This window comes from Numida meleagris, chromosome 4 (genome assembly GCF_002078875.1).
Source record: "Numida meleagris isolate 19003 breed g44 Domestic line chromosome 4, NumMel1.0, whole genome shotgun sequence".
Taxonomy (NCBI): Eukaryota; Metazoa; Chordata; class Aves; order Galliformes; family Numididae; genus Numida; species Numida meleagris.
In genome coordinates this window covers 65,574,222-65,593,131 of record NC_034412.1, presented here as the reverse complement: position 1 = coordinate 65,593,131, position 18,910 = coordinate 65,574,222, and the positions used below count along the sequence as shown (strand labels likewise).

Genomic DNA, 18,910 nt, shown 5'->3' with positions numbered 1-18,910 from the left:
CTCTGTTTAATTATTGAAGAAGTGTTTAGTTTGTTGGAGTATTTCACTGGAGGAGATCGGACAGATTGACAAACCCACAGAAGCAGTGTTAAGCGGTGATGGCCCTCGTTAGGGACTCTTCAGAAGGCATTTATTCTCTTAAAAGAGGTGGGAGATTGTACTACCTACCCCTTGTAGTGTGTAAATCAAAGCAGTACTCTAATTGCCTCAGAGGCCTTCTCATCTCAGTCTGAGCATGGGAGTGTATGAAAGCCTTCTTAAATGTGATATAAATTAGGGTTAGCTTTTGAACTAATGTCTTTGCTAGATAGACTGTTAAAATAAGCATTTTTTTCCCAAGCATAGAGGTGTAGTTTCTCTAAGTAAACTATACTACTATATTTATTAGCACTAGATGCATTGGTAATGGAAGTGTATTAAGCCAGGTCTCTAAATGTTGCAAGAAGAGTTTGTCATCTGGTCCTGTGACGGTTAAGTGCTGCTTGTTGTCACTTCAAATCATTCCACTTTTCAGCAGCTCTGGTCATGATGAACTGAGTAACTTGGAAATTGCTCCCTTCATTTGATGACTGACTTAATCCACTCCTACATTACTTTATTCTTTTAAGACCACAAAGATTAAGCTCAATTTAAGTACTACTTTTGTATTGCTGCATTTAGGAATGTTTAAGGTCTTTGGGTCTGCTGTAGGTCATATTTGTTTATATTCCTGAAGTGCTTTTTCTGGGTTAATGGGAGGAAATGAGCTCTATTGTTCATTTCTTGTCTTTTTGCAATATTCTAGCATCAGTTGCAGATTAGGGAGAAATGGTGGTAACTGGAGAGAGCATTTGGCCTCACAGTAAAGCTTTGTATTCCTGCTCTGAAGGTATGCCATTAGAATTGCAAACCTGACACAGTGGTTTCTCAAATGACAAGCTTGGGGGAGTCATGGTCTTTCTCTTTTGTGTGAAAATATTTGATATCTCTGACACTCTAGAGATTTGGGGGGGGAACATGATTGGTCAAACCTGTGGTAAACCATGTGAACTTAAACTTCAAACTCAAGTTTGAGAACCAATATGTGTTTAAATTATGTTGCTTGATGCCTGAAACTTTGTTAATAGTGACATTGCAAATAAAGATAGCTACTTACCAGTTTAGTTTCTCCTTGCCTATAGTAGTGGATTTCGTATTGAGGAGTTCTGGGCATGTCTCAGACTTGTAATAACACATTTTTTCTGAATAAGCAGGGACTTTGTAACTATTTCCAGTGACGCTTTGTCTCATCCAGAAATCATCTTATTTTCATTCTGAAGGTATTACTGTTCTGGGAATTAATTTGGAGGTGCCTATTCTAGATAATGTACTATACTGTGTATTTGTGAAATAACTCAGCAGCATCTTAGTTGAAGACAAACTTGTTCAGTAAACAGAGCTGGGAACAAATTACAGGGGCAGCAAGTTGATGAACGGCTCAGTGTGAGCCCCTGCAGATAGTGTTGTAGGGCCTGTTCAGATGGTGAAGGATAAATGGATACCAATTGTGCTTTTGATGTGATTAGGCACTCCACCCTCCCAATCCAATTTGAGTTAGAGGAATTCTAAGTTTCTGCAGTCTTAAAGTTACTTGAAAGAGCTAATAGTACCTCAGTGAAAATTGAGAAGGATCTTATTAATAACTCCTTCCTTCAAACAGGAAACCACTCCCAACCCTCAACCTTCAGAAGAGGAGAAAACCGAGCCAGCGCCTACTCAGGAGGTTGCCAGCCCTGAACAGTATATTAAGCATCCACTACAAAACAGGTGAGTAGTACAGAAGCATGATTATAATCTGGCCAACAACAGAAAAAAAGTCTGTGGCTTTCCAGATGTCTCATTTACCTTATTTTCTAGCAGCGTTTTGAAATTTCTCAGTATATCTTTTGTTAACAGTCTTTGCAATGAATGAAGCTGTAGAGAAAATATAATCTGATCCTGTTTTAATTTAGAGCCTTTTCAGAGTGTTAATTCCAGAAGTTGAAATCCTTTCAAATTTTCGTATTGCCACCAGGAACTCCTGCAGACAGGTAATGGGAAAGCACAAGCTTTCTATTTTGGTTGGAGGAAAGAGGAACTGTTGTTGCTTCTGTTGTACAGTGTGTTTTAAGAGACTGATGCCTGAGATGAAGTTGCTACTAAATGGAACTGGAAATCCTTCTATTCTGCCTTGTACTTCTGGCAATTGAATTGCCAGTTTTTTAAACCAGTATTATTCCTTCAAATAAGAGGAAAAACTGTGATATGGAACTGAAGGTAGTAAAGTTGCCTTATTCAGCCAAACTGCTTATTAGACTTGAAACATCTGGAATGGTTGGTGTCTACAGTAATAATGTCATCACCTGTAGGAAGCACAGCAGAAGAAACACTGTAAAGAGCTAATGCATATGCGTGTATTAATGTCTCATTAAGAGAAAAAGCTGCAGGGCACTTGAATTTTCATTTTTATCAAAAAAACAAGGAGCAGAAGTTGGAAATAAAGAAGAGGCATTGAAAAATCCAAGCCCTCCTAACTAAATTCTATGTTTAGCGTGCAGAAATAGGTACTACTTAAATTAGTAAGCTGCTACTGCTTTCTGACTGTGCTGCAGAGACAGCGAGGACTTCTCAAGTATAAAATTTCCTGATAAACCAACACTTGGACTAACTTTCTGCAGTAAAGAAGTATTAAGCTTACAGGTTGAATTTGTTTAAATGTGCAAAGTGACTGCAGCAGAATACATACACCTCAAATAGAACAGCTAGGAAACTCCACACAGCTAAGGAGCTGCTGTGGAGTTGCTGTTGAATGGTCCCCTAAAGAGAATGTGTTGCCGTGTGGCTGGCCCCTTACTCTTTTCTGTTTTGAGCAAATGAGAATTATACTGCATGTTTCATCTTTTCCCCTCGTTCTCTCCTGTCTACTTGTGTCCTTTTTCCTGTAAACACTTCACTTAAATTCTTGCTGACACTTTCCTATGAGTGGTGAGGGGCTTTTTCTAGAAAATAGTTAACTTCTAAAGCAAGGTTTGAAGTAGTCAGGGAAAGTCTCAACAAATGGACGCCAGGTGACTTCAGGAGTACTGTGGGAAGATAATTCTACTCTAGTGCTAACTTGAGTGAGCTCAGTACTCCTGAAGTGATCAAAACGAGAAATAAACCTGTTCTGTTAAAAACCTCCCTAGGTATCCCCTTCCAGCATTTTAGACGATATTCTTCAGATTTCTAAGGAATGCCTTTGAGTATAAAGGTTGTTTTTTATATAATTTGTTGAAGCTTGCACTCAGTTGAGACATTGAAAAAATAGGGTGGAAAATTTAATTGAGTATTCATGTATACAGATCTAAAATCCTGAAGTGACGTTTCAGCTGGTAGTTCAATAACAAGGAGTAAATTTAAAGTGACTTGTCTTTACATTTGTTCTCCTGGTGCTAGGGAAACATTCATATATGTAACCTTAGACTGATACAATTAGCTTTTGACTTTCCCAGAGAAATTGTGGGAAAGGCAGCTGAGATCCTGATTGGACTAGTTGATGGTGCATCAAACAGTAATTGTTACTGGTGGTAGGACTTTGCAGTTTACCAGTGGCAAAAAGGGGAAACATCTGAAGCTTAGAAATTTAATCTTAGAAGTGACCCAAAGGTATTTGAAATAATTACCTCAATGAAATGATCAGGTCTCCAATGACTGTTGCAACTAAGATACATACTGTTGATTTGCAGAGTTAGATTTTAGAAATGAGTTTTTCATGTTGCCTATTAATGAAAACTGCCTTCCATGCTAATAATCTCTTGAGGTTTGTGATTAGTTGGTATATAATTAATACCAAATTTTATTTTTAATGTACTTTAATTTCTAGATGCTATTATTCTCTATTCTATTCTCCTTTAGATGGGCACTCTGGTTTTTTAAAAATGACAAGAGCAAAACTTGGCAAGCAAATCTTCGTCTGATCTCAAAGTTTGATACTGTTGAAGATTTTTGGGCGTAAGTAAAGGTGTTTCAATCTGCACAATACTGATATGTGTTCGCAAAGTTTATGCTAAAATCAGAAAACAAAGTACTTCATTAACCGCAATGCTTTGGATGTAACTTGAAATAGTTATGAAATTGAAGGCCAGGTCTACCTCATTCTTCAGCATTTGCTAGAATGTAACCTAGAATATAACCTTTGAATTGTGTAACTGGAGAAGTTCTTCATATTTTAAATGCACTTTTTTTGCTGCTAGCAGTGCTTATGGTCATATATACATAGCATTCATTTAGAAAATGGCCTTTGTGCAGTAGCTACTTCATACTGACATGAATCTGTAAACTCTCAGAGGAGCTGATTGTCTTTTAGTTCCAAATTTTGCTAGTTGGTTACATTCTCAGTTGGCTGGCTTACTTCACGTTCTCAAGAATGCTTGTATCTGGAGCATAGTATCTGGAAGACTGATGAAAATTAGGGGCATCCTTGAAAGAACTGTAGAGATTAAAGAAGAAAATACCTTCATTCTGAGTTGTAAGTCTGCAAAAACAATTAAACTCCAAAAGGCTTTCTTTTTGCTATTAAAGAGAGACTTGTGCTTTTCAGATGCTCCATTTAAATTCACATTACTTACTGGAAGACTTCACCTTCTGAAATAACGAAATGTGGGGGGAAAAATGTACTGTGCAAGTAGTGTGAGACTGAGAATGGAAAACAGGCATTATATACTAGATCGTAGTTAGGTGCTATGTGCTACTTTGAGCATAATGGTTCTCAGGGTTTTTGTTGCCTGCTTTCTTTCACCTCGGTAAGGGAGTGATATTGCCTCTTAAGTGTGGAGTAATAAAGCTCATCAGTGAAAGTAGCACCACCAGAGAAGAAATATGCTGAAGACTTTAAGCTAGTATTTGTCAGTACAGTCATTGGAGGGAGGGGAGTAGGGTTCTGTTCTTGAAACCAGTTTTTGCATTCCCCTCGTGGGATGTGTGATAAGTTGTTTGAAGCTTATCAGTAAAGTTGGTGATGGGTAAGTTTTTTGAGCAATATAATCAAGACTGTGATGAAAACGTAAGTGTTCAGATGTCTCCAGTCAAAGCATAAAATCAGTCACAGTAATTAGTTTTCTTTTTGGTACTGGACCATGCCTAAATGTTAGTTGGTCTTGGACTACAATTTAGTGTTAGATGCAAACCATCTTCTGAAATATCACCTTACCAGTGCAGGAAAGAAAAGCACCTATCGTCTTGCTAGGAGGCTATATATACTGCCTTAACTTGTTAGCTCTGAATTGTGTAGTTGTGAATCTTAATTCTGGGTGTATTTTGTTTTGTTCTTCCAGTCATCTGTTCTTGCCTTTTGAGTTCTTATTTCAGTGTGAATTATCAGACCTACAATCTTTGGCTGCAGAGTACTATAGTGAATAAAATCAAATTGAATATTTTAAAAATCTCTGCAGAGAGAATAACCACAGGAGTATAAATTGTATAAGTATATAAGGAATATAAATTGTGTGCATATATATAGAGAGAGAGAGTACACATGCACAAAACTTCCTTTGTTGCATGAAATTTCAATGAGTTATGTTTTTTATAACTGTTAGAACTAAGTTTAGAAGAAGGAATGATGTTTCTGGAAAATACTATGGTGTGAGATCCCAGCAAGTGTTGATGAAACCAGCTTCCATTCTGCTTCTCTAAGCTAGAACTTCTTAAAGCTAATGCTCTTGTACTCCTGAAAAAAAAAATCACAGGTAACAGGGTTGCTTCTGAAATAACTTTAATGCTGTTTAATTTTTATATCTTATTCAGTCATGTCCTAAATCTTTAAGAATTTTGTACCTTAAAATAGTGCTTTGTTTTTAATCCTGCTGTTTTTCCCTCCAATAGTTTATACAACCATATCCAGCTCTCTAGTAATTTAATGCCTGGTTGTGACTACTCGCTGTTTAAGGTATGCTTGCTAACCATTTTTCTTCAGTTGTGGATGTTGATCGATGGTTTCCCAACTAAGCAAGACATTGTCCAAACATTTCATTTCAGACATGTAGAAGCACAGCTGGAGATGTCCTAAAAGTGTTAATTTTTAGGAAGTCCAAAATACGTGTGCTCTGAAAAATCACGGTTACGGTACTGAAAATGCAAGTAATTCCTTTAGCATTTTAAATATGGAACATTTTAGTCTGTAGCTATGTTTATCTTCAATCTGGCTTTTAGATGTTTGTATGAATAATTAAGTCTTAATTTTATGATGAGAGATTTTTCCAGCTCTGTCACTGTGTCACATGAAATCAGTTAAAATGACTGAGTTGTATGCAGAATTGCAATGTTCTCTGGTATTCTGAACGAACACTACTAGCCAGATGCACAGTGCTCCTGTAATTAATTTTTATGACACCAGTTAAGCGCCATATTCCTTAGGCATGAAATAGAAAACTGTACACAAGGCTGACAGTTATTGAGCATTCAAGTTAGCTAATAGAAAATGCCAAGGAGAAATTATACACGAAATCCCGTCTCTTGTCTGGAGTGGACATCTGATTTGGAGCTCTAAATTAATTCCTAACCTCTACGAAGTGCTTCTAACATACAGCTTCCTTTCTGGATTCAGATACCTAAATAATCCTGTAAGTACTGATGCCTGGCTTCTCCTTTGCTTATGAAACAGACCCTGGCTGGGACCCTCAGTAGGCTGTACGCAAATTGTAAATCCCAGCAGCTTTGGGCAGTGAAGAGGTAGTTATGCTTGGTTTTGAGAAGGTAACAATATTTATGTTGTGAGAAACTTTACTGGTAAATGTTAAGAAACTGATCCCTTCGAATCTTAGGATAAATACAGATCATGCTTGTATTTTTGTCTGAATCCTAAATTTGTCTCTGTGTGCATCTATTCAGTGTTTGCATGTTATCAGCAGAAACTTCTGTTTCCATTCATATGGAACAGGTATAGAGTTGTCAGCAGTTGTGGACTTGAGTGACCTCTTGCTGTTGTCCTTCAATTGTGACCTCGTAAGAGTTCCTCTTAAAGGTGATGAAGCAGTTTGAGCTCTGCAGCTGCCAGTGAGGGTGTTAAATTTGAGAAAGTGAACTGGCACTGCTCCATCCTGTAGGTTGAACATTTAATTAGGTTGCAGCTGAAATTCTATAGCGTGGCTCTCTTAATAGCCATTTCTTGTCTGAATTTCTCTGTCCAGACAATTACTTGCTTTTTTGATGACTGGCCTTCCTTCCTGTAGTTCAGTGTAACTGGTAGGTGTGAGAGTGGCAGCTGACTTGTTTGCTGGTTCAACGCATCTAGAGTCACTAAATGTGGTACAGGGCCATTGGTAATGCATAAATGAGACCGTAACTTATTGCTAAATGGTCTGCTGTTTTTCTTTTTGTGTGTGTGTGGCCCTAGTGATTAGAACCCTCTTATTTTCACCCTGTGTGCGCAGGAAGTTAGAGAGAGACTGCCAGGGTATTTTTTTAGTGAAGTAATCTTCACATGTAAGCGGAGCACTTGGCCAATGTTGTGCTGATTCCAAGACTTAAAATAAGGACTCCAGAATGTGGCTGCTAATTTTATCTGGTTTCAGAGAGGGCAAAGTGGATGTTTGACTTTGCAACGTATTTTATGCTATACTGTGTAGCTAAGGCTTCAGCTTGGGCTGAGAATCTTTTGTGGAAACAACTAAAAGAAAAAACACTAGGAAAGGTGTACTTTCTAAGCAGTTTTGGAACTTTAGTATTGGTCCAGAGGTATTTCTAGACAAGTATGCATCAAACTATACTTCATGGTGCTGTTTCAGTTATCGTCGGTCTTTTAGTTATACCCAAGGAAAAGTACAAGCCAAGTCTGATTTAACTTCTAACTGTTCTTTTCAGGATGGGATTGAACCCATGTGGGAAGATGAAAAAAACAAGCGAGGAGGCCGATGGCTAATTACACTAACCAAACAGCAGAGACGAAGTGACCTTGATCGCTTCTGGCTAGAGACAGTAAGTAATATGGCCTTAAAAGTTGCATCTGAAGAAACGCATGTTTAATATTTTAACAGCTCTGTTATTCCTGTGTGCCACTCTGGACTTAGTTTCCTGCCAGCATACTATTCCCAGACAGGCTGTGTTTTATTGACAAGCTGCATGTGAACTGTGATCTTTCAAAATGATGCTTGATGTAGCTGTATGCTGTCGAATATTTTCTTAATTTTCCTGATTGCTGTCCGTTATACAAACCTTTTCCCATAGAATGTTCTAGGCATATTTCCACAGCTATCAGAGTAATGCTTGGTCTTGAATATGACTCTCAAATTTGTTTTAACTGCTCACAGAAAATTACTTGTTTATGAATACTCTTACAGGTGAATAGTTCCCAGGTTTTGGTCTTGCTGAAACAAGTTTTAGAATTGTTTTTTCTTCTTTCTGTACTTGTCCTAACACTAGAGTAAGGAAGGAGTAGCAAAATCTTCCTGTATACTATAAAAAATGGGCTTTTTCCCCCCATCACTGTTACCTGTTTTGGGGTATTTTTTTTTTAAACATTAAGTGTACTTTTAGAAATACTATGGGTTGCAGTAGATATGTTGTGGAAAAGAATACTGTTGTACTGCCTAGGAACCAATTAAATAGTCTAAAAGATATGATCTGGTTTTTAGGGGCATCTATTATATGCGATATAATGCAAAGCAATTTCATCAAAACTAATCAAACTAGCTTTTCTTCTCTGCTTGTTTGAAAAGAAAGTATTCTGCTTCTTAAACGAGAGGAGTGGCCTTTGGAATCAAAGTTAAGGTGTCCAAAATACAAGAGCATTTAGGATTTGAGGAAAGGATGATTAGACATTATACTACTGGGCAATACGGTTTTACATGAGAAGACACAACTCTTGATATGTGCGTTTGACCACTCCATCTAAACATCTGTGTAGGTCCTTCTGACTCTTGATAGACATTTCATATGGATTGGAAACGCATAGACCGTGTAGGCTTAAGACTTTTTTTTTGTTTACTAACAAGTGATGGCACAGCCCAAAAAGCCAGGTGACTGAGACATTCTTTAAAATAACCCTGTCTATCTAATTTCCATAATTATTTGTAACCAACTATCTCCAATAAAAATCAGTCTTTCTTTATCACTCTTCTTTGGAACAAGTTTTTATTAAAATATAACAGTCTTTACCATTCTGAACTGGAGATTAAACTTAATTTGAGAAGACGTTCCTCTTGTGTAGCATTCTTGAAAAATTTGCTTGACTGGTGCTTATTGAGTATTGTAGTTGTCTTTGCTTACTTATGTGCTGTTGATCAATGTTTTTGAATGTTTGTGTGGGTTAGCCTTAAATCTTTACGGCTTTCATTACTTTGTGGATGTGTGTGCCCTGCTGTTGGATGTAATCTTTGAAGTATGTATAGTTATACCCGATTTATTCAGTAGCACACTTTGTCCTTTTTATTTCATTGATGAATTCAGCCCTTGCAGCTCTCAGGAGCACTGAAAGACCTGCTTTGTTTAATATTTTGCAAGAGTGTTGAATTTCGAAATGTTCTAAGTGACTCCAGAAAATTAATATAATGGCCAGTATATTTAAAATGTAGTGTGCTAGTGAAGTAAAAAAAAAAAAAAAGTCAGTTTAGAGGTGAATACTTCAGTGTGGAGAACAATAACGACAAGAACTTATCAGCTTTGAATATCTGAAAATCGTGTTGCACAAGTTGAAAGTCGAAGATTTTAAGCATCACTTTCAGTTAGTGATATAACTCCTTAGAAACCTCAGATCAAGTTATCATCTTTGCCATTTCCAAACTGCACCATTAGAAATCTGGGGGGAGAATCTTGTATTATTCGTACACTGGTGTTGTTGGACGTGCAGTACAAACAGTTGAGGATACTGATTCCCATTTCAGAGTCTTTGGGAACTCTGAAATTTCTGAAGTATATTGATAGGGAATACTTCATTAACTTAAAGAATGGTACTTGATTTGTATTTGAATTGATGCGTTTCAGAATTGAAGTTAGATCTTATACGGGTGACACATTGCTCAAGTAGTTTTTCACAGGTTCCTTCCAGTTAATGAATGTAAACTAAAATTTCCCATTTGTCTGTCTGTGTTAGGTGTACTTCATAAAGAATAATAAATTCCTTTAATTATTGCACATTTTTGGATTGAGGATTGAGAGGGAGACATAAGTGATCATCTGTCAGAACTTGCACCTGTCAAAATAGAAGAGACAAACTTGAGGAAGATGCTACTGCCAACTGAGTTTACAATCACTTGTAACATTTGGAACTTTGATAAGATACTGCAGTAATCAGAATACTATTGCTGTATGACTTGTGGCTATAAGCAGTAAAATGTGATATTCCTCAAAGTGTACTTAGTGTTTTGTCAATGGAGCAGGATTCCGACTTTGAACTACTTTAACTGTTATTTTTTATTTTGTAGCTGCTGTGCCTTATTGGGGAGTCATTTGATGACTACAGCGATGATGTATGTGGTGCTGTTGTTAATGTTAGAACTAAAGGTGATAAAATAGCAATATGGACAACTGAATGTGAAAACAGGGATGCTGTTACGCATATAGGGTAAGTAATGTGATTTGTTTCTCAAATGAATGTGAAGTGTAACAATGCATTTAAAGCCAGTTAATTTAAAAAATGCACTTTTGGCAAATGTAACCTAAGCAGAGCTGTATTCCAAGTTCAAGTAACTGGGTATAAAGTTGTTTGCTTTACTGTGTAGCTTTTGTGGGCTTGTGTCAGCAACTTCATTGAACTACTGTACTCTCTTTGCTATAGTATAGAAATAATCAAGAGCTGAACACAGATCTTGGCAGGAGCTTTTAGTTTCATAATGAGGTATTGTAAATAGTTTCTGTAAATAGTGTAAATTCTGTTGCAGCATGCCAGTTTGTAAAGCTGGCTAGTCACTAACAATAGAGCATTGGTAAGCTTGTTCTTAGGGAATGGATGTTTAGAAATGGGAGATCAAGCTTAACAGCATGTCCTTATATTTGATAAAGAGGTGGATAGTAATGCATTGCAAAATTACAGATGGTTTTCCTACTTTTTGTCTATTTGCATACAAACCAAATTCTGGATTTCATGGACCTGACGTATATAATAGTGTGTTCTAATCTTTGTTTTGGTAAAAGACAATAGCTATCTCTGTTAAGTCTGCTATTTAACAAGTATTGCTAAAGCCAGTGGATTCTTTTTGCTGTGATGTTGATGCTTCAAAATTACCTGGTGTTTCATTCAGTCATTGAAGGCCTCTTGAATATTTACAGTGGCTTACACAGATTGTTCCGAGTTCAGCAAATCAGTCTTAAGCCAGAATTCAATGGTCAGGCATAGCAACTTTCAGGATGGCTCTTAGGATGTGCCTTACTTGGACCTCTGTGAATCTGGTGAGGTCATGCTTACAGTGACTATCTGATTATGGTATGATCTTGTTGAGACTTGAAAGGTGATAACAATAGACAAACAACTGTAGTACACATCTTCTGCTGGTGGAAAATATCTGCTAGGTTTGGTGTAAGGTTATTTGAGTGCACTTCAGTGTGTTGTTAACTAAATGGCTAAGATGCTTCCATTAAAGAACTACCTATAAAAGTTGAGATTTTGCAAACTGACAAAAGTTTGAGTAAGCTACGTGTTGTCATGTGGCCATAACTCCAAATACACTACATCAAGCTTTTATTTAACAGTTAAAACTGGAGCAAGCTATAATCCTGTAAACTGTCCCATTATGATCAGGGTAAGCTAAAATAATTAACTTCATTTTGTTAACAGTGCTGTTAACACTTGTTCTGCATCTTAGTCAGAGGTTGCAACCTAGAGCCACTAGCTTACATCCTATACCCTTAACTAAGCAGCGTTGTGTGTGGGTGGGGGGGGCTAATGATGACTTGATCTGAGAAGTCTAAAGATCCACGCTGAGATTTTCCTAAAGCTTTGGTTTGTTAGCTGTCCATGACAGCACTGTATTGAACTGGGGGCAGTGGGGGTCCTGCTTTCCCTAAGTTTTTAAAGAAAGGACTACAAGTCAATTCAGCTGACAAGTGTAAGCTGGCTGTATTCCAGGGAACTGTTGTTTCATTTGATGTTACTTTACCATCTCTGCAGTTCTGGAACTGTGGATGATGGCTTCTTTGTAGTTCTTTGTTTCTGTACGTGGGAATACAGCTTGATGTTGATAATAGTCATGTGAATGCAGTAGAATCAGTGTTTTACAGTTATGTACATAATTTTTTGACAAGAATTTTACACAGATTTTCTTGATGCAACATGCTAGAAAATTTATGTTTAAAGTCCCTTACTTGTACCTGAGAAACTTTCTAAACAGGCAACTACTTCCATGGAAATGTCAGAAGATCTTAAATGCAGCTGTCCTGTTACTGATTCCTTATGAAGAGCTTTGCTTAAATTATTGTTCTGTTTCTTTTCTCCAGGAGAGTATACAAGGAAAGATTAGGACTTCCTCCAAAGATAGTGATTGGTTATCAGTCCCATGCAGACACAGCTACTAAGAGCGGCTCCACCACTAAAAATAGGTTTGTTGTTTAAGAAGACACCTTCTGAGTATTCTTTCATAGGAGACTGCGTCAAGCAATCGAGATTTGGGAGCTGAACCAAAGCCTCTTCAAAAGCAGAGTGGACTACATTTAAATTTGATTTCCATCTAAATGTTGCTAAGATTTGTGAGAAGTCTAATTCGCCTTTGTCTTGTACTTCTGTGTTCATTTTTTTTCTATTTTGGCTGAAGTAACCATTACCAATCAGAATTTTAGTACATCCCCTGAGTCATAAATGTTTTCCTGGCCCACTCTGTAATAGCTTGGTAGAAACATTACTATTACAAAAAACATTTGTTTATCCACAGTATTCAGAAAAGATGCATTTCTGTACCTGCAGGAAATTACTCTGTTTTACATTTGCATTGGATGCAGTAACATTTTGCTGGTTTGGAAAAGAGTATGGTGCATACAGTTTTCTAGCAATTTTTTTATACAGCATCACCTTTGCTGTAACCTATGCTGATGGCTGCTAGATTAATTTATTTGTTTTCCCTATTTGATAACATTAGTGATATATTGATTTCAGTTGTTTTTGCTCATGTAACATTGGTGAAGAATCTGGGAATATGACAAAGGTGGAATAAACATTAATTTTGTGCATTCTTTGGTAATTTTTTGTTTTTTGTAACATCAAAGCTTTGATACAAATTTATGCATTTCAGTCAAATTCAGTGATCTGTTTGTGTGATTTCCTGAACATAATTGTGGATTTTTTTAATGTAACACCATAATTTACATTCCTTACTAGAAATAGTATGTCTGTTTTTGTATCTTATGCTGTATTTTAACACTTTGTATTACTTAGGTTATTTTGCTTTGGTTAAAATGGCTCAAGTAGAAAAGCGGTCCCATTCATATTAAGACAGTGTACAAAACTGTAAATAAAATGTGTACAGTGAATTGTCTTTTAGACAACTAGATTTGTCCTTTTATTTCTCCATCTGCACAGCAAGTATTTGTACTTCTTGTGACAAGGCAGTCTCTGCTGTGGCTTCTACTGTAGTGTGTTCCAAGAAAGATGAGTGTGGAGCTATGGTTTGTTGCAACTTTAATAAATCCATTAGATAGCAGCCTAAATGAAAGTGAAATTATATTGATATGGTTACTGTTTTCTCTTAGTGGTTGGTCTAACTGATCATGGTTTGCACAGCTTCTTTTTTGACTTCGGTGCATACCAAGACATTTGAAGGTACTTAAGAGGCCATCTGGTTTCATATGGCAGTTACAGTAGAAGCACTGAAGTGAATGGTTCTACTATGAGCATATAATAGCTGTGTAAAATAAGAGCACTAGAGAAATGGCAACGAAACAAATGTATGAGGAACTAGACAGTCTATTTTGCATGTCTTACTGTGAAACAAAACTTTGGTCTGAAAGTTTCTGTGGGAGCTGCAGGTTAGTTTGACATTCAGGATTAGGGGAAAATTTTGGAGAAAGCCACTGAGTTCAATTCTCACTTTGAGTACAATACTAGAACCTTTTTGTGTATAAAAGTAGAGCATACAGCAAATCAGTGTTGTGGTGTTCTTAATTTTTAGTCCGTTAGGATCTTAACAGGACTATATAGCTCTTTAAACTTAACGGCAGATGTGTATTGGTTTATTGGTCTTTAACTAAATTCCTTAAAGCCAGTTTAGTCACTCACTGGTGATGAAGCTTTAGTTGAATTAGGCTTTTCGGTCCTGCCTCTGATGAAGTATTTCTACATGCATAGGTAGACTTAAACACTTCCTTGCACATTTTGTAAGAAATGTTATAAGTAGCGCATTAGATAATACCAAAAAGGCATTACATTAGCTTCTGAATCTCTGTCTAAAAAGAAACACTTACATAGCAGGTATCCGTATCTCATGACATCTAATGATACTTGCCTTCAGTATTGGTCATTAATTAGGATGGGCGTTGAAGGTGGGGAGCACCATTAGGCTGTTTGTATGCTGGTTTCTGGGGATTCTGGTGTAACTGGTTGCCTGCCCTGATTCAGCAGGGTTGTAGAGCAAGATGAGTTTGTTTCATAGGGCCATTCATAGAATATAGTGATCTGTACCTGTTTTCAAACTTACTACTTTAGTAGTCATCTCTTCAATTGAAGTAAGCTCAAATTAAGTTTCTGTAAACCATTTCTGTTCTGTATCATAACTTCTAAGATGAGTAAGGTTTATAATAGCTTTGACACTTCCTAGTAAGCTAGTATTTATACTAAATAAGTAAGACTTGCATGCATGGAAAGGTAAAGATGAATCGATTTCCTGAGTGTTTAGATACGTGTAATTTGGGAGCACTGAATCTAAGCTCTCTAAAGTGAGCATAATTCAAAAACGTAGGTAGCACTGTCCATCTGTGAAGAGCTGCAAGTTTAAATTGGATGCTCTTGTGAGAAGGCTATAGTGTTGTTTTTGTTTAATTTCACTACAAGGCTGAATAGAATATTGTTTAGGGTAGCTGCGTTTGTTCACCTAGAAAGGTGACTGATGGTATTTTCAGTGTAGTCTCAAATTTCTGAGCCTGAGCCTACTGAAGAGGCCAACTAACTTGCACCATAGCTTGAAAATTTGCAGTAGGTTGACTTGAAGCTTTCCATTGCTCAAATATCAATTGCTGTGTTTCTAGGAGACTCGAGCGAAAATTAAATTACATATTTACTTCATCAAATATCTAACCTATGCCTGTGATTTCTTGCCAGAAAGAAATAAGTGACCATGAACCTTATTCTCTCAAACTTGCCAATTGTTTTGTGCTGCATAATGTTGTTATGATCGTGTAGTCTGTATTCTTACAGGATACTATGGGAGAAACCTGAGAGCTGCCCATTCTGTGTATTAATGAAATAGCCACAGGCTTATAGAACAAGAGGCAGTAGACACTTAAATCTGTTTAAATAACTAGTTTTGTGCAAAATATTTAATGTCATTAAACTCTGACAACAGCTAACCATTTACCTAAATGTGTTTCAGTAAGCCTGAGAAGATTGGACAATAAATGTCTGAAGTGTCTATTTTGAGGTGTTTTTAATATGGTACAAAACCAGTGAAGCAAGGAAAGAAAAAAAAAAGTGACTGTGTTCAAAGATGTGCATGAATGTGCCAAGATATAGCCTGGGAAGAAGGGAAAAAATGAGGAATACGTATGAATCAACAGCTTCTGGGTCTCCTGTAAGTCTTGGAATAGGCAGTGGTTTTGATTATCTCTTTCTTGTCCATCTGTAGCTTCACTGTCTTGTTTCAGACTGTCTCTAGCTCAGGAAAACTAATTTTTACTGAGTTGATCAAGTTGTGGGAATTTGGAATTTTTTTTTTTTTTTTAGCAAACCTTAAAATGAGCTTAAAACATCTACCTAATAAAATGATAGCTTGTCCTTCAGAAAGACTGAGAGAAATACTCTCTGGGACCCTTAATAAAAGCAAAAAAAAACATTAGGTTTGAACCTAGTAAAGTGACATGGATCATCTTTGGAATATGTAACCTCTCCTGCTTGCAAGAAGCTTTACGTTCGATTCTGCAGTAGAATTTTTACTAGAAAACTAGATTTTTAAAGGACATCCTGTACTGGGGAGAACTAAACAATGTGGTTGAGCTTACTGGTAAAACCCATAGAGCTTTCAGGCTGTCTGGTCCTTAGTTTTAGATGATTTCTGTATGAATCCATTACCCTCTTAAGAACAGTCAATGGTTTCTACAGTTTTCATTGAGTAGGTTTTAATTAGGTCTCACAAAGTTCTTATGAAGAATGCGTGCCTTCTCATATTCAGCAAGACGTCTTCTTTTTTGGGAACTGAGGCTGTGTTGCAAGAGTTTACTTTGCTTAGGTGATTTGTTGATATTCTCTACTCCTACAACTGTACTCTCTTCATCCCCATCTCTCAGCAACCAGTTAACTGAAAGTGACATCACAATAGTTTATACCTGACCATTTTGTTTCAAGACTCTATCCCAGCTAGGTGAGCAGGAGTGCAAAGCATATGAGCAGTGTGGAACCACCCTCAGTCTTAGCTATGCAGTGCACCTGCTGAACCTCCCCATTACCATTTCAAAGCTCCAGAAGCTGCTGAATTTTGAAGACTGCGTTTTGATCTCTACAGTGTAGCTGCTTGAACAGTATCACTGCCCTTTATCTGTGGAAGAGTTTTGTATTCAGCCAGAACTTGTTTGCAGGCATCTAGCTCTGCAACAAGGCCTTCAATAGCACTTAAATTCCTTCCCATATAATTCCTTTCCGTGGTCATTTCTGCTGCTCATGCTGAGTGGCTGACTGCCATTTTCCCAAAAGGCTATGGGATGCCCCGTAAGCCTTCCTGTTTAGAAATAAAGCAGATTCTGATGTCCAGAGAACTAAATGTGAATTGTGACTGAACATGATTGCTTTGTTTCCCAGCGCTTTTTGTGTGATGCCTTAAATGTAAAAACAACCTGGCTGAAGTCAGTCTCTTGGTATCAGTTGTGTGCTAAACTCGGTTTTCTTATCCCCTGCTAGTAACTGAGCCTGTGACAAGTTTAACCATGAGTAGGTGAGGTTTATGATTGCCTGTGCTTTTCTCATTTCATTTTTTTCTAAAATGTTTTAAATTAAAAGTAAAAGTTACGCAGAGTCCAGACACTGCTTTTTTGGTCACTACAATGCTACAATGTGTGGAATTTCAGCTGTTGCTAACCCCCCGAGATAAAGACTGTGACTCTTTTGGCATGGTCTACTTACGGGGTTTTCACTTCTTTTTTTTTAGCCGTGTATGATAATAATGGAAATGATACTTGAAAGTATGTGTGTGAATATATCATATAAAAGCAAAAATGACTCATCTATTTTTTCTATTTTTCAGAGTAGAATACTGTTATTTCTAAAAGGTTTCTTTGGATGACTTTCTGTAATTAATCTTGGATTTTGCTTATAGTAGATAGTTTAGATCTATCTCTTTTTCCTTATGCTTTGTCCATTAATGTTACATTATCAAAGAGTTGAAGCCAACCTTACATTTAAGGTTTGGCATGTTTGGAATAAGAGCTATGTTTTGTTTGAGCCTTTTCTTTCCTATGTACAGGGTAGTTATCTTAGTGCATTTCACCCTGAGCCATATAAATATGCAGAAAGTATGATGACCAATTTAAAGGTACTTCTTTATTTCTGTAGCTTGAATGAAAATAAAGCTTCTGAGGAACTGAATGTCTCAGCTTCTTGACTCTGTATGGGATTTTGAGAAATGTAAATCAAGGATAAATGAATAAGCTGCTGCTTTGAAATACATTCACTCTTCAGTTTGTTGGAGTTTCTGTGTAGGGAGGGCTTCTGCACTGGCCTTGTCCACAGCTCAGCCTTGTTCCAAACAACGCAGTTAGCGTGACTGAAAATGCTGCTGACTGCTCTTCCCTTGTTTACCATAGTTTCTCCAGCAGGAAGGAGTGGAGTCTAAGTGTACTTGTTCGGTGGTATGAGCTGGCAGAAAATTGCAGCTGGTCTTAAGTTGGAGACAATACCTGCAACTTTCAGAAAAGGCTTTATTTTGGGTGTAGGCAATCCATGAGGAGCTGTAAAAGGCCCTTGCCCTGTAGGCATATCACTGCACAGCTGTTCACTTAATACTGGAGACTTTCTTGGGATACAAGCGTAGGTGTTCAATTCTGCTGCTGTAAACTCATTTGGCTACAGTTTTCTTGTTTTTGAGATGTGGCAGTATTATTGTGTAGGCAGGAAATGGTATTGACTTCCAGAGGTGGAGAATGCCGCTTTAATGCTTCCCTGGACCTGGTGAATTCATCCTTGGGTTCATTCCCTAAAGCAAGGGATAAACGTCTGCAAGCTGGAGTCTGGGAACACATGCATTCCAAATTTTGGAGGTTTTAAAAAAAGTAATAAAAGGTCTCTCAAATCTTAGAAGTCATCAACGGAGGTGTAATGCCTCCATGCACACAAACTAGGGACAGTGAGGAGGAGTGAAGGATAAAGCCAGAACTCAGGTTTTCTCAGGCCATAAGGGTTGTTCAAAGGTATATTGGGAAGAAGTGAAAATTCAAGCAGATTTGAGCACCCTCAAGTTTTCCTGGGAAGCAATGTTATTCCAAGATCAAGTCTGCTGCAACGAACTGGTGTCCCTTCCCTTTAAATACTATTGTGTAGTTAATGTTTCTCACTGCTTTGGAGTCAATATATGCATGTGTGCAGGAACATTTCTCTAAGTATTACGGAATCGTAGGGGTTGGAAGGGACCTCCAGGAATTGAGTCTCCAATCCCGCCTGCTAAAGCAGGTTCCCAACAGTAGGTTGCACTGCATTGTACAGGAGATGGCAGAAGTAGCCCTAAATCCTCAAAATCATGGTTGCTTCACCTTGTTAATGTGACCTCTTCAGATCTCAGTGAAGGTGAAAGATGAGAAATCTGTACGCTGGGAATTACTA

The 18,910-nt window shown here is 37.4% G+C and overlaps 1 protein-coding gene across 1 annotated transcript; it reads left to right on the top strand.

The window, feature by feature from the left end:
• EIF4E (eukaryotic translation initiation factor 4E) lies at positions 1,679-17,680 on the top strand (the record flags this gene model as incomplete). Its single annotated transcript, XM_021394520.1, is given in 6 exon segments — positions 1,679-1,785; positions 3,892-3,987; positions 5,857-5,920; positions 7,834-7,947; positions 10,392-10,531; positions 12,400-17,680. Coding segments are annotated over 6 exon segments (636 nt in total), but the record flags the coding sequence as incomplete, so codon positions are not given.